At 43.2% G+C, this 23,454-nt stretch overlaps 1 protein-coding gene across 1 annotated transcript in view; it reads left to right on the top strand.

Moving 5' to 3' along the window:
• Window positions 1-23,454, top strand: part of LOC147889785 (uncharacterized) — a 62,025-nt gene that overhangs the window by 1,863 nt on the left and 36,708 nt on the right. The window contains exon 3 of the mRNA XM_087392101.1: window positions 17,992-18,239. Coding sequence (XP_087248227.1) covers window positions 17,992-18,239 — 248 coding nt within the window. The remainder of the gene's footprint in view (window positions 1-17,991; window positions 18,240-23,454) is intronic.

Genomic DNA, 23,454 nt, shown 5'->3' with positions numbered 1-23,454 from the left:
GTTCTCTTTTTTTGTGTTATAGAATCAAACAGGAAACTAATGTTAACGAAAAGACAGGTCAATGATTGGAAAGTGTGGTTTACCATCACATCACGAGAATAATGACTAACTAGGTGCTCTAAAGAGCATGTGCTTTCAATTGATATTGATGGTAAAAACATATCAGGCCTAGCCATGAAGTTTTGTTGTCTTGCATTAGAAGATGGTGTGATCATGGAACATGAATTGTCAAAATTGCACAAAAAGGATTTTTGGAATGAGGTCAAAACTTTTTATGGAAAGATAACAAAGAGAAGAGCTAGGTGAAAATTAAGGGAGTAGGTGGCATTATAAAGATGGAAGGGGATGTTTCTCTAGATAGACAGATTTGCACAAAAGCTTGTGTTAGGAACATGAATAAAAATACGAGGGAAACATAGTTCTGGAATTGTAGATCATTGGGCGGATCTTTCAGGAACATAGTTATGGAAGTATATGTCATTGGGAGAAACTTTCCCCAATATATAGTTAGCTGATGTATTGGAGCCTTGCCACATGTCGAGATCAGGTTGCGCTGAGTGCGAGGCCCCAATCTCTGTGCCAACTAAGCCTCCCCAATGTCCCGGCAAGATATTGAACAGGGGCAACAGTATGCCATTATATCCAAGTACCACCTGATCACATAATTGGCATATAGGACGACAGTCCCCTGAATCCAGGTGTCGAAGCAGTGCGTCCATGAGGCATGTCAGCCTCCATATTACATTAGTTCACACAGTCAATTTCAATGCCCTCCACCTGGTTGCTCCGACCTCCTCTTGGAGCTTCCCCAGAGCATCTGATTGCTGCATGTTTGTCAGGTACTGTTTGACTCCATGTTGAGCTCCGATCATCTCCTTTTGTCTGAGCAAATCCTTGCTGTACCTTCCGTATTTGCTGCCACATGGCAGCCCATGTGGCAGCCCTGTTTAACGTTTATGCTTTGTATGCTTGCTGCCCACATGGCAGTCCATGTGCTATCGATGTGCCAGCCTAGCTTTTACCGTTGGTCTTGTCCATGTGGCAGGCTCAAACAGTGCCAACATGTCAACAAACCTACGCTTTGGTCTTTCAACTAGTGGCTCCTACTCATCCAGGTCGAGTCCCCCACAATAGAACCATTGTAATACACAGGTCCATCACAAATAGAACTCCACAATACTTGGGCCCGAGCTCCCAATGACCTCTTAGCAAATATTTCCTTGGCTTCAACAAGCACAATTTGTCCTCCTCTAGGCCTCCCTGTCGTCACCAATGAGGCTTCAACAAGTTCACCTTCCAATACCTTGCTTCTGAGCATCGGAGAAGCACCAAAACTTTCTTCTAGGAAGCAACTTTTGAGAAATTTGCGCAAAGAAAGTTATTAAGATTCAAATAACTAAACAAGGAATGTAAATACCAGATCCAATTGTTTGTCTGCTTGCTTCGAAAGCAAACCATGCACTTCATGGAGGCACACCCACTTCATTGTAATGCACCCTCCAATATCACAGCTCTCATCTGACCTTGAAAACACAGGTCCTTGTCAGTGATGCACGGGTCAAGCACCCAGAGCAATCTAAGCACTTATTGCTGTCCTTTACCTTCACAAACGTTTTTGAATCCTCTCTAAGCCATCTCTCAATGTCAGACATAACACTGGGCTCTGCATGCCTTACCTCAGTAACACGTGGAGATGTCACCAAGAAAATCTCTTCTAAGATTGCCACATGTGCTGATGCAGACTTTGAATCCTAATTGGAGTTCTTCTTTTGATCCACCTTCTTCTTCTCAGTCCTTTGCAGTAGAAGAACTTCTTTTGATGTAATGGAAGCTAACCCTAGAGTAGAGTTATAGACCCTTGGAATTGGCACATTGGTTTATTCAAATCCAAAACTTCTTTTTTTAATGTGTACTAATCCATTGACGTAGAACCGACAAAATATATTTCCGTCCTATGTGGACACAATACTGTCCTGGAGCTTGAGTTGGGCTCATTAGCGTGCGCCACAATCACACCTTCCCATTGATCCTCTTGGACAGCCTCTCCTAAGGCAATGCTTGCCAAGGAAGCTTGACCTCCTTTCTATGCTTGCTATGGAACCTTGACCTCCTTGTTGCTCTCAATGTAGGAGTTGGGAGTCATTCTGAGTTGCCCTTCGATCCATGCGGTACTACCATCACACCTATCACATACACAGGGTCCAGCCCAACATGGCTATTCCTAGAATTGCTTTTGTTGAGCATCATGCGGCTGTGCTGTTCCATGCATGGAATGATACCGATGGAAATGACCTTATAGACAAGGAGGAGCAATATTGAGATTTTCAGCCGGTACTCTACTCACTTTTGATGCAATAATGGGTGCTAGGAGTGCCAAGACACTGAGATTGAAAAGTGACATTAAGGGCATGATTGTTCATATGCTTGTGACCAACAGGAGCACACACAATTTCATCAACATCATGACCTTGCAGAGATAGACCATGGGCTGAGAGTTGAGGTCGCTAATGGACAGCATATGATTAGCAGGCTATGTTGCGAGGATCTGCCTCTCTCATGATTGTGATTTTGTATGAGATCTCTTTGCTTAGACATTGGTCCAATTGACATCATCTTAGGATGTGATTGGACAGAAATTCCTTGGGGAGTTTAGAACTGACTTGAATGCGTTTGATAGCCCAAAAATGCAGATTATTTCAGCAAGGGAGTTGCCCGAGAGGTGAAGAAAGAAAGTGCCATCTATGCATCGATTGCATCAGCGTTTATGCATCGAATACGCCCTAGGTGAAGGAGGTAGAAATGCAGTAGCCGCTCTTAGATTTTGTTCATATATATTTGCGGATATGCCAATAGCAGCTACCTCCAAAGAGGGATGCTGATCATGCCATAGTTTTGGAGCTTGGAAGTAAGCCTATAAACAAGGCTCCATCCTGTCTCTCTAAATTGGAATGGGTATCCCGTGGATAAATAAGAATTATAATGGATAGGTTCTCGTTCCCTAAGGATGGTGCAGTCCAAGGTGCAATTTCTGCTGCAAAGAAATTGCAGCTAGTTCACAATGATGTTTGCGGTCCTATGAGGACTCATGTTCTTGGAGGTCGCTTCTATTTTGTTACTTTTATGGATGAGTTCTCAAGTTTCAAATGAGTCTTCACACTCTACCAAAAATCAAAAGTGTTGATTGTGCTTAGGCATTTCATTGCTTGAAATGCTTTGATGGAGAATCAATATGGTTGCAGGATACAGATTCCATGTTTGGATAGAGGGGGGGAGTATATGTCCAATGAGATAGCAAACTTCTTAGCGGAGAAAGGCATCATACATCAATGCACAGTCCGCTACACTCTTCAGCTCTGAGCGGAAGAACAAGTCACTACTGGAAATGGCAAGGTGCATGGTTAGGGCAAAGGACTGCCTCACAAGTTTTGGATGGAAGCGATAATATGCTTGCAACCGGCCTATAATAAAATAAGGGCAGTAAAATCACAACTTAGAAAGTATTACCCCACTGGTTTACATCAACAACAAAAAAATAACACAAGGGAGGATCAATATGGTTGCAGGATACAGATTCCATGTTTGGATAGAGGGGGGGAGTACATGACCAAGGAGCTAGCAAACTTCTTGGGGGAGAAAGGCATCATACATCAATGCACCATCCCCTATACTCCTCAGCATAGTGGAGTGGCTGAGCGGAAGAACAAGTCACTAGTGGAAATGGCAAGGTGCATGATTAAGGCCAAAGGATTGCCTCACAAGTTTTGGATGGAAGCGATGATATGCTTGCAACCGACCTATAATAAAATAAGGGTGGTAAAATCACAACTTAGCAAGTACAGCAAAACAATAACACAAGGGAGCTAGAATGCTCCAGCTCAAAACACAGTACATGATTGGCCCCAAATCAGTTGTGCCCCTTGCAATATTTCTTTATTATTTATTCCACGTAAAACAAATTACAACAAGTACTGAATCATTCCTGTAGGCATCCAGATCACAGCATAACCTCTACTTTCATTGGCCTCTCAGGCATCCAATCCCAAGGCAGATATACCTAGATGAATCTAGGAACATTCCCAAACTCATCCTCTAAAAACACAACATAGTGCAGTTTCAATCTCATGATAGTCACTCACAAGGTTGAAAACCATAAACTCCATCATGCATAGCAGGGACTAGCTACTATGACATCCCCATTGATGTCATCAGCGCCCAACAATCCCCACTGACGTCATCACAGGCATCCAATCCCAAGGTAGAACCCATCTGGCAAGTTGCCCAAGCTTTCACAGTAGAAATCGCCCAACAATCTCAGCCCTGCCAAGTTGTTACGGCATCAATCCTTTGGCAAGCAAGGCGAGGACTCTATACTGTTAGCTCAGTACCTCGGGTGAAACATATAGTTTCACCAAGCGACTTCTAGACATTTGGGCCTGTTCGCGACAAGGGGGTAGAGGTACCTCCCCCCTCTTGAGTACTAGGTAATACTCTAGACCTGCGCCCTGCTGAACGTGAAGGAGCCTCGACCCAGGTCGGCTCAAGCTGAAAAGCTTCGAGACAAAGCTACAAAACCTAGGGTACATCTGCGAGCTCCCTGTCCTCCAACCACTTCGCATGCAGTGAAGAATAGTTCTTGAATTTCACCAAGTAGCGACGTGATACTTTACCTTGAACTTTTCTTTCCTTAGTTGCAGGATCTACTCAGGAAACAAGAGCTCATCGATTTCCTCAACGTTTGGCAGCTCCTCAGCAAGCATATCCTCTGGAAGAGGACCATGCAATGGTTTCAAGAGACTCACGTGAAAGGCATTGTGAATTCTCCAACCATCCGGCAATTCTAACTTGTAAGCCACTTCATTTATCTTTTCAATGACTTTGAAAGGCCCATAGTATTGTAGGCTCAGCTTAGGGTACGACGTATCTTTCCCTCTGCTATTTTTCAGCCTGCCTTTAGCAAAACGCAGCAACTTATCGATTCCCTCAACGTCTGGCAGCTCCTTAGCAAGCATATCCTCTAGAAGAGGACCATGGAATGGTTTCAAGAGACTCACATGAAAGGCATTGTGAATTCTCCAACCATCCGGCAATTCTAACTTGTAAGCCACTTCATTTATCTTTTCAATGACTTTGAAAGGCCCATAGTATCGTAGGCTCAGCTTAGGGTACAAATGATGGAATCCAGACGATTATTGATTGCTTCAGAAAGAAAGCTCACTTTATACCCGTTAGAAAGAAAATTATAGCAGATCACATGGCATAATTATTTATGCAGCATATCTTTGAGTACCCTGGGATGCCGACATCTATTGTCAGTGATAAGGATCCACACATGAAGAGTCTTTTTTGGAGGGGACTGTTTGACAATTTAGGTACCATTGGTTCTCATCCACGTTTCATCCACAAACTGATGGACAGTCAGAGCAAGCAAAATCACCGGTGTTGGATCTTTTAAAATGCTATGCCTCTGACCATAAGGCTCAATGGGAGCAGTATTTACCTTTGGTTGAATTTGCATATAATAATACGGTGCATACTACCACAGGAAAGACTCCGTTTCAGATTGCTGAAGGAGGGCAGAAAGTTCCATCTATATTGCATACCAAAGATTAAATCTTTGAGGCAGATAAGTTTGTGGAGAACTAGGATGTAGCTTACAAGAAAGTCAAGCTTGCAGAAGACTCAAGAGAAGCGAAAAAAGGCTGCAGATAAACTCCGCCGGAATTTGCAATTCACAAAGGGTAATTTTGAGTTGCTGCGTTTTGCTAAAGGCAGGCTGAAAGGGATCGGCAACGGCTGTAACAAGCCCTATGTCTTTTGTCGATCATACTTAACCTTCTGGCATTTCCAGCATGTCTTGACATACTCTTCCACATCTCGGCACAAACTAGGCCAGTAAAAGTAATGCTCCACCACTCCGACTATGGCATCAATTGCCCCTGTGCCCTGTATATGGTGGTGCATGACTCTGTCATCACTTTGGCCCTAAATTGCTTGGTTACACACAAGCGGCCATGCATCATTAAAAACCTTCCTTAAGATCATAATGTTCTTGCCGCTGCCCATTTGATAACTGATAAAAAAATTGAGCAAAATCTTCATCCTCAGCATACTTACTGGCCCTTCATGGGCTCCAGTGCATCACGATAAGAAATAGAAACTGCACATACCTGAGGCTTCGTGGACAAAGCATCTACAACCACATTCTTCTTGCCCTCCACATGGATAATCTGAAAATGGAACATGGACAAGAAGTTTTCCCTTTGCATATGCTTTTCTGATAGCTTGGCTTGCGTGAGTAAATATCGCAAAGATTGATGATCAGTCTGCACTATAAAATCAGCTCCCAGTAGATAATGCTTCCAAGTAGAAAGGGCATGAATTATAGCCAACATTTCCTTTTTCATAAATCTGTAAATGCTTTTCAGGAGGCCGTAAAATGCGACTTTCATATGCCAAAACCTGTCCTTCTTGCATCAGGACCGGCCCGATACCATTTTTGCCACATGCATCTGCATGAACATGAAAAGCCGTTCATAAATCGGGTAAAATCAGCACTGAATCTGAAGTGAGCTTTTCCTTCAGAGTCTCAAAAGAAACATTTTGTTTCATCTCATACATATTCTTCAATATGGCCCATGCGGGGAAGGAAGTGTCCGCCAACTGAATGTGTGGTGCCAATAATAATGCCAGGACTTCCATATCATGCGTCACCCAGTCTTTCATTGATACAGGATCTGTCGGTGCCATCAGGGCCACCGTAGTTGCAATGGTCAGAGTCGTGGTTCCTTGTGGTATTAGCTCCACTCCCATTGTAATCTCCCAAGTTGATCTCCCTACTAGGTGGCTCGAGACCTCATCTTCCATAGAGGGTAATTTGACCCATCCAACTATCCGTTTCCCCAAAGTTTGGAATCGGACTCTTGTGGCCATTTATTGAAGAGAAAGAGATAGAAGTTTTGTACACTTACCTGAATTTCAGTCACCCTCCTTCTCGCAAGGGCATTAGTCCTTCAAACGTAGAAGCTGATTCCCCAAGCTGGAATCAAGGTCATTCTTTCCCAAGGTCCTTGCCTTCGAGCTCCCACCACTTGTACACTTGTGTCAAGGGTCTGATACCATGTTAGAGAACACAATAGAGGATATGCGCAATGGAAGTTAACCCTAGAGTAGAGTTATAGAGCGACACATATTCAAATCCAAAACTTCTTTCCTTAACGTGTACCATCAATAGATGTAGAACCATCAAAACATAATTCCATCCAATGTGGACACAATACTGTACAATGTCTCACCCTCTATCAGCGGAGTGTTGATTGGATGTGGACCCCTGTACATAGACAAATCTCTCCTCCTACCTCCTTGGCACTTCCAAAACACTAGGCCTATGTGCTCTCTTGGAGCTTGAGTTGGGCTCATTAGCATGCCCCATAATCACGCCTTCCAATTGATACTCCTGGACAGCTTCTCATAAGGTAGTGCTTACTATGGAAGCTTAACCTCCCTGCTGTGCTTGCTATGGAACCTTGACCTCCTTGATTCTCTCAATGTAGCATTAAGGGCAGGATTGTTTATATGCTTGTGACTAGTGGGATCAACATCAAGACCTTGTAGAAGGTGGGACTTGCGCTGCAGAGATAGACCATGGGCTGAGACTTGAGATCACTAATGGACAGCATATTAGTAGGAGGCTATGTTGCCAGCATGCGAGGATCTTCTCTCATGATTATGAGTTTGTAGGAGATCTCTTTGGCTTAGACATTGGTCCAATTTACATTGTCTTGGGATGTGGTTGGACGGAAATCCATGGGGAGTTTAGTATTGACTTGAATGGCATGACTCTCCGCTTTGCAAATAGCCCAAAAATCCAGATTAGTGCTAGCCTTCATCATGGCTGAGTCTGCCCTTCACCTCCGGAGTGCCGACAGAAACTCAGTACGAAGACTTTGTATAACTTGATGCTCAAGTATGTGTGGGTGTGTGGATTTGTATGTGTGAGAGCATATTTTTATACTATGGTCTACACCCACTGTTGGGCGCTGATGACGTCAGTGGGGATGTCATAGTAGCTAGTCCCTGCTATGCATGATGGAGTTTATGGTTTTCAACCTTGTGAGTGACTATCATGAGATTGAAACTGCACTATGTTGTGTTTTTAGAGGATGAGTTTGGGAATGTTCCTGGATTCATCTAGGTATATTGACTTGAATGCCATGACTCTCCGCTTTGCAAATAGCCCAAAAATCCAGATTATTTCAGCAGGGCAGTTGGCCCGAGAGCTCAAGAAAGAAAGTGCCATTTATGCATCGAATGCGTCGGCATTAGCATAGTGGAGTGGCTGAGCGGAAGAACAACTCACTACTAGAAATGGCAAGGTGCATGATTAAGGCCAAAGGACTGCCTCACAAGTTTTGGATGGAAGAGATAGTGCTCTCTTATCATGTTGTGAATAGGTGTCCCACCAAAATACTTAAGGTTATGACACCATATCAGGTTTGGTATGAAGGAAGACCCAATGTTAGTTACTTCCATACATGTTGATGTGTAGCATATGCACATGTACCTCAGGAATTGAGAGGAAAGCTTGATGAGAAAGCTGAGAAGTGCATATTTGTGGGTTATAACATTCAAAGCAAGGGTTCCCCAAGGCTTCTATCAATGGAATGTATTGCCCATGGGCCTCAAAACGGTAAATAAATCTAGTAAACCGGCAAAGGATTTTTTTAACTTCACGTATCTACAAAGGCCAAGTACAAATGTAAGACCACGTTGGCCTAAAACGGCTCAACTTTCCAGACATTGTAAAAGATAAAAAGCAGTTGAGAGACTTTTAGGTTGCCTAAGTTATCTTTCCACATTTTATCATGGCCTTGCTAAAGATAGAGCGCCTCTTTAAGACGTCCTATTGTAGGCAAAGAGTACGTGGATATGAAAGTGACACATTCGCCCTTACAAAACTTAACTACCGTTCTAATGAAAAGAAATAGTGACTTCTCCTTAAGAAAGAATTCATCGTTTGCTTAGATAATCAAAATATTCGCACCTTCCTCACACGCATAATTGATGGTCAAGTGGGAAGAGGAAGACTTCCAAGGTGGCAAGAATTCTTTTCAAGATATGACTTTTAAATAGAATGGAAAAAAGAAATCGACAATAGCATGGTTGACATGCTAGCTTGTGAAGGAGCACCAGGTGGCCCACCACTTGCGAATAAATAATAATGTCCCTTTTCTTTTTAAAATGGGCGGACACTATTGAGAGTCTTGATAAGACACCACACCCATCGTATCTTATGGTGGTTATACACTGCCAGCTGCCGTGGTAACACCTCTACTAATACTATCGAGATTCTCGGTAAGACCCCTATTATTTAAAGGTGGTTAGACACTCTCAGCTGTTCTTAGTAAGACCTCTACTATTGTCGAATCCCACCGAAAGGTGCTACATCTTTGTATGGTGGATGGGCAGTGCAAGTTGTCTCCTATAAGACCTCCAATACCGTCAAATCCCATAGAAAGGCGTACTCAGAAATCACACGTTTTTGCAGATGCGGCATTGCGCACCCCAGGTCTTTCCTCCATCTATAAAATCCTTCTTCGCTTGAAGGAAGAGGCACTTCAGCACTCTCGCTTCTTCAATCGCCTTGAGGTCCCTCTTTTTAAAGGCTCCGCTCTTCCAAGCCTTTTACTCTAGCCACCTTCGCTCTGTCCTTGGTAAGACCTCCACCTCCCCTATTTACCTCTACTATGGTGAAATCCCACCGAAAGGTGATGCATCTTTGTATGGTGGATGGGTCTGCTGTAAAACCTCCACTATCGTCAAATCCCACCGAAAGTCGCACTTAGAAATCACACATTTTTGTAGATGCGGCATTGCGCATCCCAGGCCTCTCCTCCATACTATAAAATCCTTCTTCGCTTGAAGGAAGAGACACTTTAGCACTCTTGCTTCTTCAGTCACCTAGAGCTCTCCCTTTGTAAGGCCTTCGCTGTTCCAAGTCTTATGCTCTAGCGATCTTCTCTCTGTTCCTTGCAGACTTCCTGTTGGAAAGGTCACGTCCCCATCTGTAAGAGCCCAAATGAGGAGAGCGTGGGGGAGGGAGACCTACGGCAGGATGTGCCAACGAGAGATTACTTGGATGTGTGGATCTGGGATAGATCTGGAACATTCATGGTTGGTGGGGTGTCCCAGGTAAAAGGCGCGATGACATCAGCAATGTACGGAACAGTACGGTGCTGCATACGTGGCTGGAGAGAGCCTGGCAGAGGGCAGAACCAGCAGGGAGAACAGGCGCTGACATGGCGGGGGATGGGGCAGCACATGGCAGCCCATATGGAGGGCTGGTTGGGCTGGGCAAAGCCAGCAAACCAGGCCCTATCTAGGGCTGGCCAAGGGCTCAGCCCCTGCATAGAATCGTGGGCCAGCAAGCCCTGGAAAAGAGAGCCCAGGAGGGCGATTTTGTGGGGCTAGTAAAGGGCCCTATTGGGCTGAGCCAACCAGGTCGGTTGGGCCAGCCAACCTGGTCTGTCCAGTCGGCCCAGATTGGGACAGACTTGTCGGTTTTCTCAGCAGGCCTTAGGGCCTATATAAGGAGAGGCTCTTGGCCTCATTCAATATCCAGCAGCCAGCAGTTCCAGGGCAGAAAGGAGCAGCAGGAAGCCTACTCTCTGGGCCTATCTACAGGAGTGAGAGAGTGCAAGAGGTGCTGCAGACTTAGGTCTAGGGAGAGGCTGGACCTTGGCTGTCTTCTAGGGCAGCAAGGTGCTGAGATCATCATACCTTCTGGAGCAGCCATTCACAAGCAGGTTGGAGCAGTGGAATAGGGACCTGTGTGCTGCAGACAAAGCTTGGTAGGGGCTGCCCACCTAGGCTGATTCACAGGCAGTAAGGTGGAGAAGAACACACTGGACGGAAAGTCTACAGACGCTCGAGGTGGAGCACGCGGGCTCGAGTCTAGAGATAACTGGCTGATAGGAGAAGGACCTTGTGGTAAGATCAGAGGACCACACCATTGGTGGGACTCTGGATCTATATCTTTTGTATTGTGTCCATAGTTTTGGACGGAAATATTATTTTGGTGGTTTCTCTATCTGGCTGGTTCATTGTCTATTGATGAGTCTGCTAATCTATGTGACGCACATTAAGTAAAGAAGTTTGTGATCCCACACACCCACACCCACACTGTGTGAGCTCCTGGGCATTACTATAAGTTTTCCGCTATGTGTACCCTCTGTTGGGTAATTTCTAACATGGTATCAGAGCCCAAGTAGGAGGCTCACAGGTGTGGGAGCCTGAAGGCAGGGACCTTGTTGAAGGACGACCCTGATTCAGAAGCTCTTGGGAATCGACTTCCGCGATTGGAGGATTGTACCCTTGCGAAGAGGAGGGTGACTCAGGTTCAGTCAGGTGTGTTTAATTTGCGGTCTAGGTTATCTGGAGATGTACTTTTGTTGCAAACCTTGCCAAAGGAAGGACGGGTTGAAACAGACCCCTAGAGCATGGTGCTTGGAAGACTCCAGGTTGTTCACTCATTATGAGGGGGACAACTAGAAGATCGTAGAGGCTAGGTTGCTCGAGTTTGAAGGCGGGAATGTGACTGAAGGGGGTGGTGCCAGGAGGTGCTACCAAAGATGGACCTGTGTACCAGGATGGTGTGCGGAAGCGGAAGCGGACCTGGTGGAGCAGGAGCCACTGGATGAAAAGCCAGGAAAAGATTTCGACACCGAAAGGTTCCAGAGGACTACGACCAGGGAGTTACTAGAGTATCTTCATCGACGTGTTGGCATTGGGCCGAGATGTGTCGGTGGGAGGGGGTGTTGGAAAGGTCACCTCCCCATCTGTAAGCCCCCAAATGAGGAGAGCGTGGGGGAGGGAGACCTATGGCAGGATGTGCCCAAAGAGAGATTACCTGGATGTGTGGATCTGGGATAGATCTGGAACATTCATGGTTGGCGGGGTGTCTCAGGTAAAAGGCGCGATGACATCAGCAATGTACGGAACAGTATGATGCTGCATACGTGGCTGGAGAGAGCCTGGCAGAGGGCAGAACCAGCAGGGAGAACAGGCGCTGACATGGCGGGGGATGGGGCAGCACATGGCAGCCCATATGGAGGGCTGGTTGGGCTGGGCAAAGCCAGCAAACCAGGCCCTATCTAGGGCTGGCCAAGGGCTCAGCCCCTGCATAGAATCGTGGGCCCAGCAAGCCCTGGAAAAGAGAGCCCAGGAGGGCGATTTTGTGGGGCTAGTAAAGGGCCCTGTTAGGATGAGCCAACCAGGTCGGTTGGGCCAGCCAACCTGGTCTGTCCAGTCGGCCCAGATTGGGACAGACTTGTCGGTTTTCTCAGCAGGCCTTAGGGCCTATATAAGGAGAGGCTCTTGGCCTCATTCAATATCCAGCAGTCAGCAGTTCCAGGGCAGAAAGGAGCAGCAGGAAGCCTACTCTTTGGGCCTATCTACAGGAGTGAGAGAGTGCAAGAGGTGCTGCAGACTTAGGTCTAGGGAGAGGCTGGACCTTGGCTGTCTTCTAGGGCAGCAAGGTGCTGATATCATCATACCTTCTGGAGCAGCCATTCACATCCAGGTTGGAGCAGTGGAACAGGGACCTGTGTGCTGCAGACAAAGCTTGGCAGGGGCTGCCCACCTAGGCTGATTCACAGGCAGTAAGGTGGAGAAGAACACACTGGACGGAAAGTCTACAGACGCTCGAGGTGGAGCACGCGGGCTCGAGTCTAGAGATAACTGGCTGATAGGAGAAGGACCTTGTGGTAAGATCAGAGGACCACACCATTGGTGGGACTTTGGATCTATATCTTTTGTATTGTGTCCATAGTTTTGGACGGAAATATTATTTTGGTGGTTTCTCTATCTGGCTGGTTCATTGTCTATTGATGAGTCTGCTAATCTATGTGACGCACATTAAGTAAAGAAGTTTGTGATTCCACACACCCACACCCACACTGTGTGAGCTCCTGGGCATTACTATAAGTCTTCCGCTATGTCTACCCTCTGTTGGGTAATTTCTAACACTTCCCACGGGTAAATGCCTCCTCATATCAGTTTGTCTTTTTGAGCTTGAACCTTCTTTCACAAAGGGTGCTTTTGCTCAAACCCTTGCTTTGACCAAACGCTTCAATACTGTTTCGCCATATCTATGAGAGGGAGGTCAATGCTTATTGGAGTCTTTGCCGCAAGATTGTTGTTATCAGGTAAAGAAGAGGATGTTCTTGCATCTACCATCGTCTCCCTTCACCCATGCTGTTATCTCGATTGTAAGGAGGATGGTGTGACTCATTTCAAATGGGTAATCAAGCAGCACTTCAGCGTCTCTTTCTATGCTTTTTCCAATTTATCTCACCTACTTCTACATTTCTTTCTCTCCTTCTACATTCGAGTCCTCTGTTCATTTTTCTATCTTTGCTTTTCTTTCTATGTTTCTCCACTTCGTCTTATCTACTTCTACATTTCTTCCTCTCCTTCTATATTTCTTTCTCCCCCCAATTCAATTTTTTGTTCTTCAGGAGTGGATAAAATGTAGGAGAGGAAGAAATGTACAAGTAGGTGGGACAGAGTGGAAGAAACATAGAAAGAGGTGCGGAAGTGTTGCTCGATTGCTCATTTGGAACGATTCACAACATGCTCCTTACAATTGAGGCCACAGCGTGCAAGACAGTTAGGATAAGTGGGCGAAGAGAGATGATGCTAGATCCACCCTCTTCTTTGGGTGCTAATAAACAATCTTGTTGCAGAGACTCCAGTGAGTATTGACCTCCCTCTCACAGATATGGTGAAACAAACTCAAATTGAGGCATTATGTCATAAGAGGAATATGAAGAAAAAGGCTCTTTACGAAAGAAACCTTAGGATCAGGAAGATAGACTTAGCGAGGAGGTATTTAAATATAGGAGTGGTATAAATGTAGAAGTAGATGAGACAGAGTGGAAGAAACATAGAAAGAGGCATTGAAGTACTCCTCAATTGCTAATTTAGAATGATTCACAACATAATCCTTACAGTTGAGGTCATCGTGTGCAAGGCACTTAGGATAAGTGGGAGATGGTAGTAGAAGGTACATCCAAGAACATGTGGTTCTTTGCCTACTAATAACAATCTTGCTACAGAGACTCAAGTGAGCATTGACCTCCCTCTCATAGATATTGTAAAATTGATTGCGATTGAGGCGTTGAATCATAGCGATACTATGAGCAAAAATGCTCTTTATGGAAGAAGCTTAGGCTTGGGAAGACAAACTGAGCAAGGAGGCATTTACATGTGGGAGGAACAAGGCGAAGATGACTAGAGTAGTGCTGCGTTTGCAAAAACGAGTGAGACTCAAGTGAGCATTGACCTCCCTCTCATAGATATGGCAAAATTGACTGCGATTGAGGCGTTGAATCATAGCGAGACTGTGAGCAAAAATGCTCTCGATGGAAGAAGCTTAGGCTCGGGAAGACAGACTGAGTGAGGAGGCATTTACTTGTGGGAGGAACGAGGCGAAGATGGCTAGAGCAGTGCTGCGTTTGCAAAAATGAGTGATTTCTAAGTACGATTTTTGGTGGGATTTGACGGTCGTGGAGGTCTTGCCAGAGACGGCTGGCAGTGTCTGTTCACTGTACAAAGATGTAACACTTTTTTGGTGGGATTTGATAGTAATGGAGGTGATAGTAGTGGAGGTGGAGGTCTTACTAGGGACAGCTAGCAATGTCTAACAACCTTAAAATAATAGGAGTCTTAGTACGACTCTCGATAGTATTGATGGAGATCTAACTAACCTTAAGATAATGGGGGACTTATCGAGACTCCTTATAAAGATAATGCCATTTTATAAAAAGAAAAGGAACATTATTATTATTTGCAAGTGGTGGGTCTTTTGGTGCTCCTTCGCATGTTAGCATGTCAATCACCACGCTATTGTCGATTTTCTTATTTTCTTTCTATTTTGAAGTCATATTTTGAAAAGAATTCTTGCCACCTAGAGAAAGGTGCAAAGGTTTTCATTATTTGAGCGGATGATGAATTCTTTGTTAAGGAGAAATATTTTGAACCTTTGGTTGGTATGTTTGATTGCCGATATCTCTTTTTTATTGGAATGGTATTTAAGTTCTGTAGGGGCGAATGTACCACTTTGATATTGACACACATTATCATGTGTTTTTTCTAGTAGGATTGCTCCCCAAAACTTGTCAAAAGCATCCGTTTCGATGATGATGAGGACAATGCTGTTCTCTCAAGACATGATTAGTTTGGGCAAGGATTTTACCTTGTCCTTGATACTTTGGATTGCCTGGGTCTGTTCTTTTGACCATGTTGGTTCATCTTGTTTTAAAACCTCTTGGAGAGGAGCTCTATTGTTAGCAAGGCCATGATAAAATGTGGAGAGACAACATGGTCTTGCATAATGCATTTGCAATTGGCCTTTGTAGACACGTAAATCCAAAAACTCCTTTGCCGTTTTAGCTAGATTGTATTTTATTTTATGGAAGAACAAGTTCTTTGGAATGGATGACTTCATATAATGTTAACAAGTGCTTGTAGTGCTCATCCATTGTTTTACTTAAGACTAGTATATCGGTAATGTAAGCTGCACAAAACTACTGATACTTACCAAAACTCTCATCCATTATCCTCTGGAACTGTGTTGGGTCTATTTTGAGGCCCATGGGCAATACATAAGCCTTGGGGTACCACAAAACCTCTTTTGCACTGGTCTACTTCTATGAAACCAATTTGTCGAAATCTAGAGTTTAAGTTGAATTTAGATACTATAGAAGATCCTAATATTTTTGTACGAGATGTTCGTTGTTGGAAATTGGATAGTTGCCAGAAATTAGGCATTGGTAGAGGGATTTGTAGTCGATTACTATCTTCTTCTTACCACTTTTTTGCTCTGAATGTTTGTTGACATAAAATGCAGCAGCTGCTCATTCTGACTTCGAGCGAGTGATGAGGTTAAGATTTTGCAACTCTTCTAACTCCTTTCCACAAAGGGCTCTATCTTATTTTGTGAAGTACAAAAGAAAATGGCAGGTGTAAGTGTACAACTCAAATGTTGAGTAGATATAATCTCAAAGGATATCCAAAAAACTTCCAAGCCGACTATAAAAGTCACTTCTGGACATCTCTCGAAAGGCATGATGAAAAGTGAAAGTGATTGTGGAGGAAAGAAAACCATGAGCATCATAATCATGATGCGTCCCCGTGGATACGAACCAAATGAGCTATAACGTTTGTTGATTCAAGTGCAGAATGGTGAAACAGACCGAGGTTGAGGTGTTGGGTCATAGCAGGGCTATGAGCAAAGCGGCCCTTTGCAGAAGAAGGCTTAGGCTTGGGAAGAAAGATTGTGTGAGGAGTTGGGTCTACCCGCACTCTCATATGTCTATCCCACCTAAGGTGCTTGATGCATGACTCTTTTTATTTCATTATAAAAAAAGTGCTACATGTCAAAAGATGGTGCTGTCTGAAGCAATGGCTCTAGCTGCATTGGCCCTATCTACTCAGATGATCCATTACTATGTCACACCACGAAATTGGTGAATAATGTAATAATGTTCTAATGTCTATTGATTGACAAAATAATCATTTTCCTTGTTAGGATAGTTATCACATCACATGACTTGTATAAATAGTCATTTGGTCATCAAGATCTCTTTTGGTCATCTTGTGCTGCTCCTTACTTGAGCTCCCTGTTGGCGCCCTCACTTCCCATCGTCACTTGCTCCCCTTCTCCTCTTTGCTTGCCTTTCTAGCTTTGCTCCTTCACTCGCGCCCTCTTTTGCTTAGCACTTGAGCATTAGCTCACAAGTTTGGGATTTTGCCCTCCTTGTTTGTTTGGTTCTTCTACCCTCTATACCATGGTTGGATTTTAGGTAGTTGCCTCTTCTTGATTGTCCATTTCGGGCCCTCTCCACCCGTCCTCCTGTTTGTGAGGTTTCCTTTCCTCTTAAGTCTTGTTTGAGGTGATGGATAACCTTTTCCTTAGAGCCTTTCTCGGGGGATTATACATTTCTCTCTCTCACAAAGCCAAGCAAAACAGATCTCAACTCACTACACTAAAGAAAGTTGTGTTGGCAACCTGAGTGCATGTCTCAATATCCGCTGGGCCTTGTGTGCAACCGGCCAGAAGTAGGATGCGTGCCTAGGTCAGTGGCTGGAAATAGAACCTGGCTGACAATTCATATTACTGCCCCCTACTGCTATCTCATATCATTGTGCTTGACATATAACTAGGAGAAGGAAGCTGGCAAATTGTACAAAGATGTACAAGAATTATGTGTCACAAACAGGTACAAAGAAAGGAGGTTCTCTCTTGGATCATGCATGTTTATTTTTGTTGAAATGATCAAATAAGGTTCTCACATAGATCAGAGACATGTTTCTTGGAAGATTGGGAGGAAAACTGGCGGAAGCTCTGCCAAGGTTGCAAATTTTCATATCTATGACTGTGTACTTACTCTTCGAGGATGTCAATATAAGCTTGTTGTGTACCAGTCTGGCCATCTTTTTATGTCTGCCTTCAATTTTGTGTGCGAGCCTATAGTCACTCATAATCAATGTGACCACTATTGTATGGGATACTGAGCAGGTGGGACAGTATGGACGAGGTGTTGTGGCATCCTACATCTCTGGTCTTCATCTTACAGGAATTAGAGATTATTACAAGGTGTTTTGTTTGTGCAGTAATAAGGCATAGATGACATGATTGTAAGGAAAATTTCAGAAGTTTTGTTATAACACTGGTAATGAGAGTATCTTAGCATGTGAAGCTTTGCTGACCCTAAAGGTATTGGACCACTTGGGTGTCACCTGTGCTGATGACTTACAATTATTGATATTTTATAAAGATGGCTTGACAATTTTTGCATTTTGAGCATTTAGCATTGTCTATGATAGCAAGATAGCGGAAAATGTTTGCAATATAATGAATCACATAGTTATTTGTGTAGTATAGTGGAGCAATCATGTTTGACTTCGGGCTAATTGTTTGTTTATTGGTAGGGTGCTTCTACTGATGGAACTCGACTAAGGGACCTCTCAGAGGAAATGGGGGCTCCACCAAGTGCGCCACCTATGATGGGTCCAGGGATTGAATCAGACAAAGTTGAAGCACAGAATAAATCATTTCGTCAAAAATCTGAGCAAAAGTACAGTGGCTTCTCCAAGGCATCAGAACCAAGCACATCCTCCACATCTCAAAATAAGCAAGGACATTATGTTCATGATCAGCCACCTGAGACATGCACAAGGTATCTTTGACATCGTGTTTTGGTATTTAAAACCTGCAGTGGCCAGGTAAAGTATGGTCCTCTGTGAAAAGGGCAAGAACGTATTCAGCTTTCAAGCCTCCTAGGACATGCACACGTTTTTTTAATAAAAACTGCCCATTAATTAGTCTGCCTTGGACCCCCCATTGGCAAGGTGAACCCTGCAAAGCTGTTCATAAAAAGCTGCATAAATTGAATATTGCTGATCTATTTTCATCAGAAGTGGGGTTTATGTCATATCAAGTCATGATATGTGAGATAGAGTATCTGTGTATGTTTGAAAATCGCTTCAGCAGTAATTTGTTTGGATCAATAGTATTGGATATGTGTTTAGTGTGTTAGGTTTTTAGTTAGTAAGACTAAACAAGGGGCTAGATGCAGAACCGTTAAGATTTGGTTTCGATCAAAGGATAGCCGACAGTCTTAACATATACTTCATTCCAGAATCTGATGAATATGGAACTGAACTGGAAATGTATCCAAAATCTATTCGATGATAAGTGAGGGTGAGAGAAAAGAGCTGGATCATGGCCCTACAATAGGAAAGAGTGCACGATGAATTTGTCTCATGCAGCAAGAGACATTCCTTTTTACATAGACGTGTGAAGCATTCATCAAATGTGCTTTTGCTTTACTGGTTCTTGTGGTAGGGGTTTTTTAAAATTAGAGTTTACATTGGATGTTATTGTTTCAATCTCTCAAAAATGGATGTTTATGGTCAATCTTTAATTGCTTGGAAAAATAAAATAAAAAGCAATACATGGCTCCTTTTTTTATTGGAGGTCTATTTAACACCCTTGCCATCTTGTTAAAAGTTTTCAAGTTAAAGAAAATATGGCGTAGGTATACTTAGAATCTCCATCATTGGACAAGAGTGTTTTAGCATTCTCATTCTACTTTGCTCGTGACGGGCATCTACACAGGCCCGCATCAGCATTCTGTGGCCACATAGGGGCACACAGGTGCCCATGCAAGCAGCCACCATGTGGCAGTCCAACTGCCAGAATAGCTGGTTGGTGGTTGAACAGGAGCAGGGACCTGGTCGGGATATTTCCCTGGCCTGGTCCGTCAGTTTCAGGCCCTTGGGAGCCTATAAAAGCTAGCCGCCTTGGCTTCGTTTTGCATCCACCTTTCAGGGCTAATCCAGGGCAGTTCCCTCAGCCAACAGCATTGGATCAGCAGCGGATCAGGCGGGGCAGGACAGCAGCAGATCTGCTCTTCAGTCCACGATCCTTACAGGTTTTCCTACAAGTGTGGGAATATAAGGGGCCTTCGAAGAGGAAAAATAATAACTGAATAAGTATCTGCCCAAAGGGCTGAGTACAACTGTAAATAACTGAAAGAATAAGTATTGTATGGAAGGAGAACCTTCACTACAAAAGAATGGGAAAGTACTGTAGGGAGGAAAATAAACTCTCACTGTAGAACTGTGATCTGATGGAGAAGAGGGCTGCTCTGATGCAGACCCTGCTGCTGCTGCTATTCGGGCTGAGCCGCTCATGTTCACAAGCTCCCTCCTCTTCCTCTCCCCATTTGCGGCCCTTTCATTGTCCTCTTTTCGTCTTTGTACTTCACCTTTCATAGGCTCGTTCTCACCTACTTAATTGCCTTCCCTTTGATTGGTTGTATTTAAACTTCTCTTCCTCTTGTCCCTTCTCCTCTTGTGGTAGGCCAACACGCTACCTTGATTTCTTGGAGCTTTAGATGCAATGGCTTCATTGGAACCTACCCAACATGTTGAATTGGGTTTGCTTATGTTTATGTAGCATAGGTCATAAGTCATACTTTAGTTTTAGCTTTGATAAAGACGACTCAAATTTGTACCCTTCCTTGGGTCCATGGATCTTTGTTTCCCTAGGTCCCCTTATATTATATTTAGACCCATTCCCATCCAGATACTATTGTTTTATTGACACGTTGAAATGAATTGTTTTCACAAAATTTGTGTGTTTTTGTTGTGATCTTCTTGTCTCTTCTCAAATACCACCACCATGGTTTCTTAGAATCGACCATTCTTATTCATAACACGTTGGCTTTGTTGATACCTTGAGGGATCATTTTTCTTGTTTACTACATAATTCTTGGAAATGAGGAACGTTACACTTCTTAAGTGTAGCCACTCTGTACCTTGGCCTCTTTCACTTTGTGGTTTTTAGCACAATTCTAGAAAATCTCACACTTGGATGGCAATGGTACCGTTGTACTCCTATATTTGTGCTTTTGTAGTTGAATAGTGTTAGTTTATAGAGTTCCTAATCTTTTGGCAAGTGCTTGCGCATGCTTAGGCTTGCATATTATCCCATAATGCCATCGCCATAGAAGACAATAACGATAGCGTTTGCATCCACCATGCTATCTCAAGTAGGAAGAACTACCCCTCAAAGTCTTAGGTAGAGAACGTCGACATCTTTGGATCCTTTTGGGGACTAGATTGCCCCTCATCCCTTTCATCTCCACATCATCACCTTTGTTGACTTCTTGGATGGCATTTGTATCAAAGGCCTGTTGTCACGTTGTATTATGTGTGACAACTAACTACAACCCACACCATAGGGTGTCCTTGCTATTGTAGCAATGTACATAGGAAACTATTTAATAAGACTATGCATGCATAAGATCTTGGATTTTAGCACACAGAGCTTGAAATGGTTGTCGCTCAATTTGCTCTTAGAGAATGATAGCTTTTGCATTCCAACATGAAGAAATTTCAAAAAGCTAATCCTAACCTAACCGAATGTGACGTGGAGCTGACCTTGCCATTGCTTTCATGAGCTATGCTTTCCTAGTTCACTCATCAAACATGTCAACCATAAGCAGTCTTGTGTGGTGGTGACTTGTAGTTTCTACAGCATTCCATGTTGGATGCCCATCTTGGTTTTGAGGTTAAGAAGCGCAAAACCTAGATTTTGAAGGCTGCTGATCCACATCATTAGCCGAATCAAAAATTGAGAACCCATGTAGAAAAGGTCTATATCCTTTGGTGAAATGCAAGCCAAGTTTTGAAGGGCTGAATGCAGTCTTCTTTAATAAGTCCTCCTTCTCACATATATACGGCACATATAGTTGTGTCATGCGTAAATAAGTAAGACTGCTTATTGGCTTTCTATGCGATGCTGCATCCATTTAATTTTTTATCCTTATCTTTGTAATGCAAGTTGTGAAGTGCCTTTCGAGATATATGAATACAATTGTCTCTTATATGATTTCTCTCTTATCCTTGAGTTGTGCATACGATGTAGAAAAACAAATGTATTGATATATCTCTCCGTATGTCTTGCATAAATAAATGAGGCTACCCCCATCCGCTTTCCATTGAATGTGGCATTGGATTATCCTTGGTTTTCATCCTTCCCAAGTAGTAACAGACCTAGATCATTGCGGGTGATGGCTGACTTGCAAGGTGTTGTTTCGAGTTTATGTTGGGAATATGAACATTCCACTACCATTATAGTCTCTACCTTCAGCTGCCAAACAGAAGCGAAGTAAAGCCCCAATGTCATGTCAAAAACTGAATCCAAGTACTCCTCTTTTGTTGTTGTTGTTGCCAAACAAACGGCATTGATTGCAAAGGGATGACAAACACAAAATATTTCCCTTTAGAAAAAACGATATCGCCCCCATGATGGTATCTTCATGCTTTGTTAAAGCCTGGATAGAGCCTTTTGAAAGATGTACTAGATTTGTAAACCTATATGGGGCCCACACAAAAAGATGTTCTAGATTTGTAAACCTATATGGGGCCCAAACGGTCACAATTCACAAAATTCAATTTGATGTCCATTTGATATACTTATACCAAGTATGCTGTAATCTTGGATTTGTTTACCTTGCAATCCTTCTCTTTCTTGAATTTTGTGTCACAAGGTGCCCTTTGGCCAGCTACATGGCACTTCTTTGTGTAAATCTTCAATTTATACCCATGATGAAGGCTATACAAGCCAATGAGCTCCTTTTCTTCCTTGGATTCTATGTGATAAGGTGATCTTGGGCCAGCTACTTGTAGGAGTAGTTACTTAGCTTCAATATATATGGTTTTGGGTTAGATCCTAACAAGAGGTGAAGCTTTTGCATAGCTCTTTGCGATTATGGTCTGTTTCCTTAATGATGACTCTAAGATATGAAATGAGAGATATTGCCTAGAGAGAGTAGTATAAAGTAGTTCCAAAACTGTTGGGGCTTGACAATTGGTTTAGGCTTCTCAATCATCAATGGAGATCGAGATCTTGAATGTGATTGCTATGCCCTTTCTACTCCCCGATGATGAGTTAGCTCACCTAACTATTTTGCGAGTCTCATTACATGCATACTCTAGTAATCATGTAAGCTATTGGAGTCCGATTGCAGCCATATTCTAACCCTTTAGTTTTCCAACCCTAGGGCTGGATCTAGCGAGTTGAGCTTGCTAGGAATGTAAAAGAAACATCAACACAAGTGATGTCCGAAGTAAGTTGGAACAGAGAGTAACACCATCATGCCTTGAAAGGCTCCTAATATGCTGTTGTTTACAACTATTGAATGTTTACATATGGCTATCAATAACTGAGTAGGCCTTGGGCTTTGGCAAGAGAAGTAGACTTGCTGCATAGCCAAAATTTGTACAAAAAATGAAGTTTTGTCACATAGAGCCTTTGAAAATATAAATTTGCATTTTTTTCTCTCCAAAATTTGTACAAAAAATGAAGTTTTCTCACATACAGCCTTCGAAAATATAAATTTACCTTCTTCCTTTCTTGTTTTCTTTCTCTTTTGTTTATTTGACGTGTTTTAGTAAGAACTGGGTTTGCCCAAGAGACTCTGCGGGTCTTTAGAAACCCAGTATAGCTGCTTATGCTTGGGCACTGACGACGACATATGTGTTTCTTTGCTTGCTAAGTATGTCTTCCGTTTGTTTTTAAAAAAGATTTTGTTACGTCTTTTTTCTTCTCTTTCGTTTCCTCTTTTATTTTTAGAGTAGATTTTTGGACTTTAGAACAGCAAAAAATCTAAATTTGTATGATTGGATATATTCTAGTCTTACAAAGGTATATTTTTTTCTCTCCTCCTTCTTACATGTTGGTTTTCATATTGGGATGTATGCTAGCACTTAAATTTCAGAAAAATTGTAGAAACCATCACAAATGAAGTGGTTTTTGTACTTGCTGTGAGTTCAAAGCATGATCTTGGTGGTAAAACTTTATTTGTGCTGCTTTGCTTGTAG

Source organism: Dipteris shenzhenensis, chromosome 20 (assembly GCF_047967505.1).
Source record: "Dipteris shenzhenensis isolate YYH24624 ecotype China chromosome 20, Dip_SZ_1.0, whole genome shotgun sequence".
Taxonomy (NCBI): domain Eukaryota; kingdom Viridiplantae; phylum Streptophyta; class Polypodiopsida; order Gleicheniales; family Dipteridaceae; genus Dipteris; species Dipteris shenzhenensis.
This window is presented reverse-complemented; position numbering and strand designations above follow the sequence as displayed.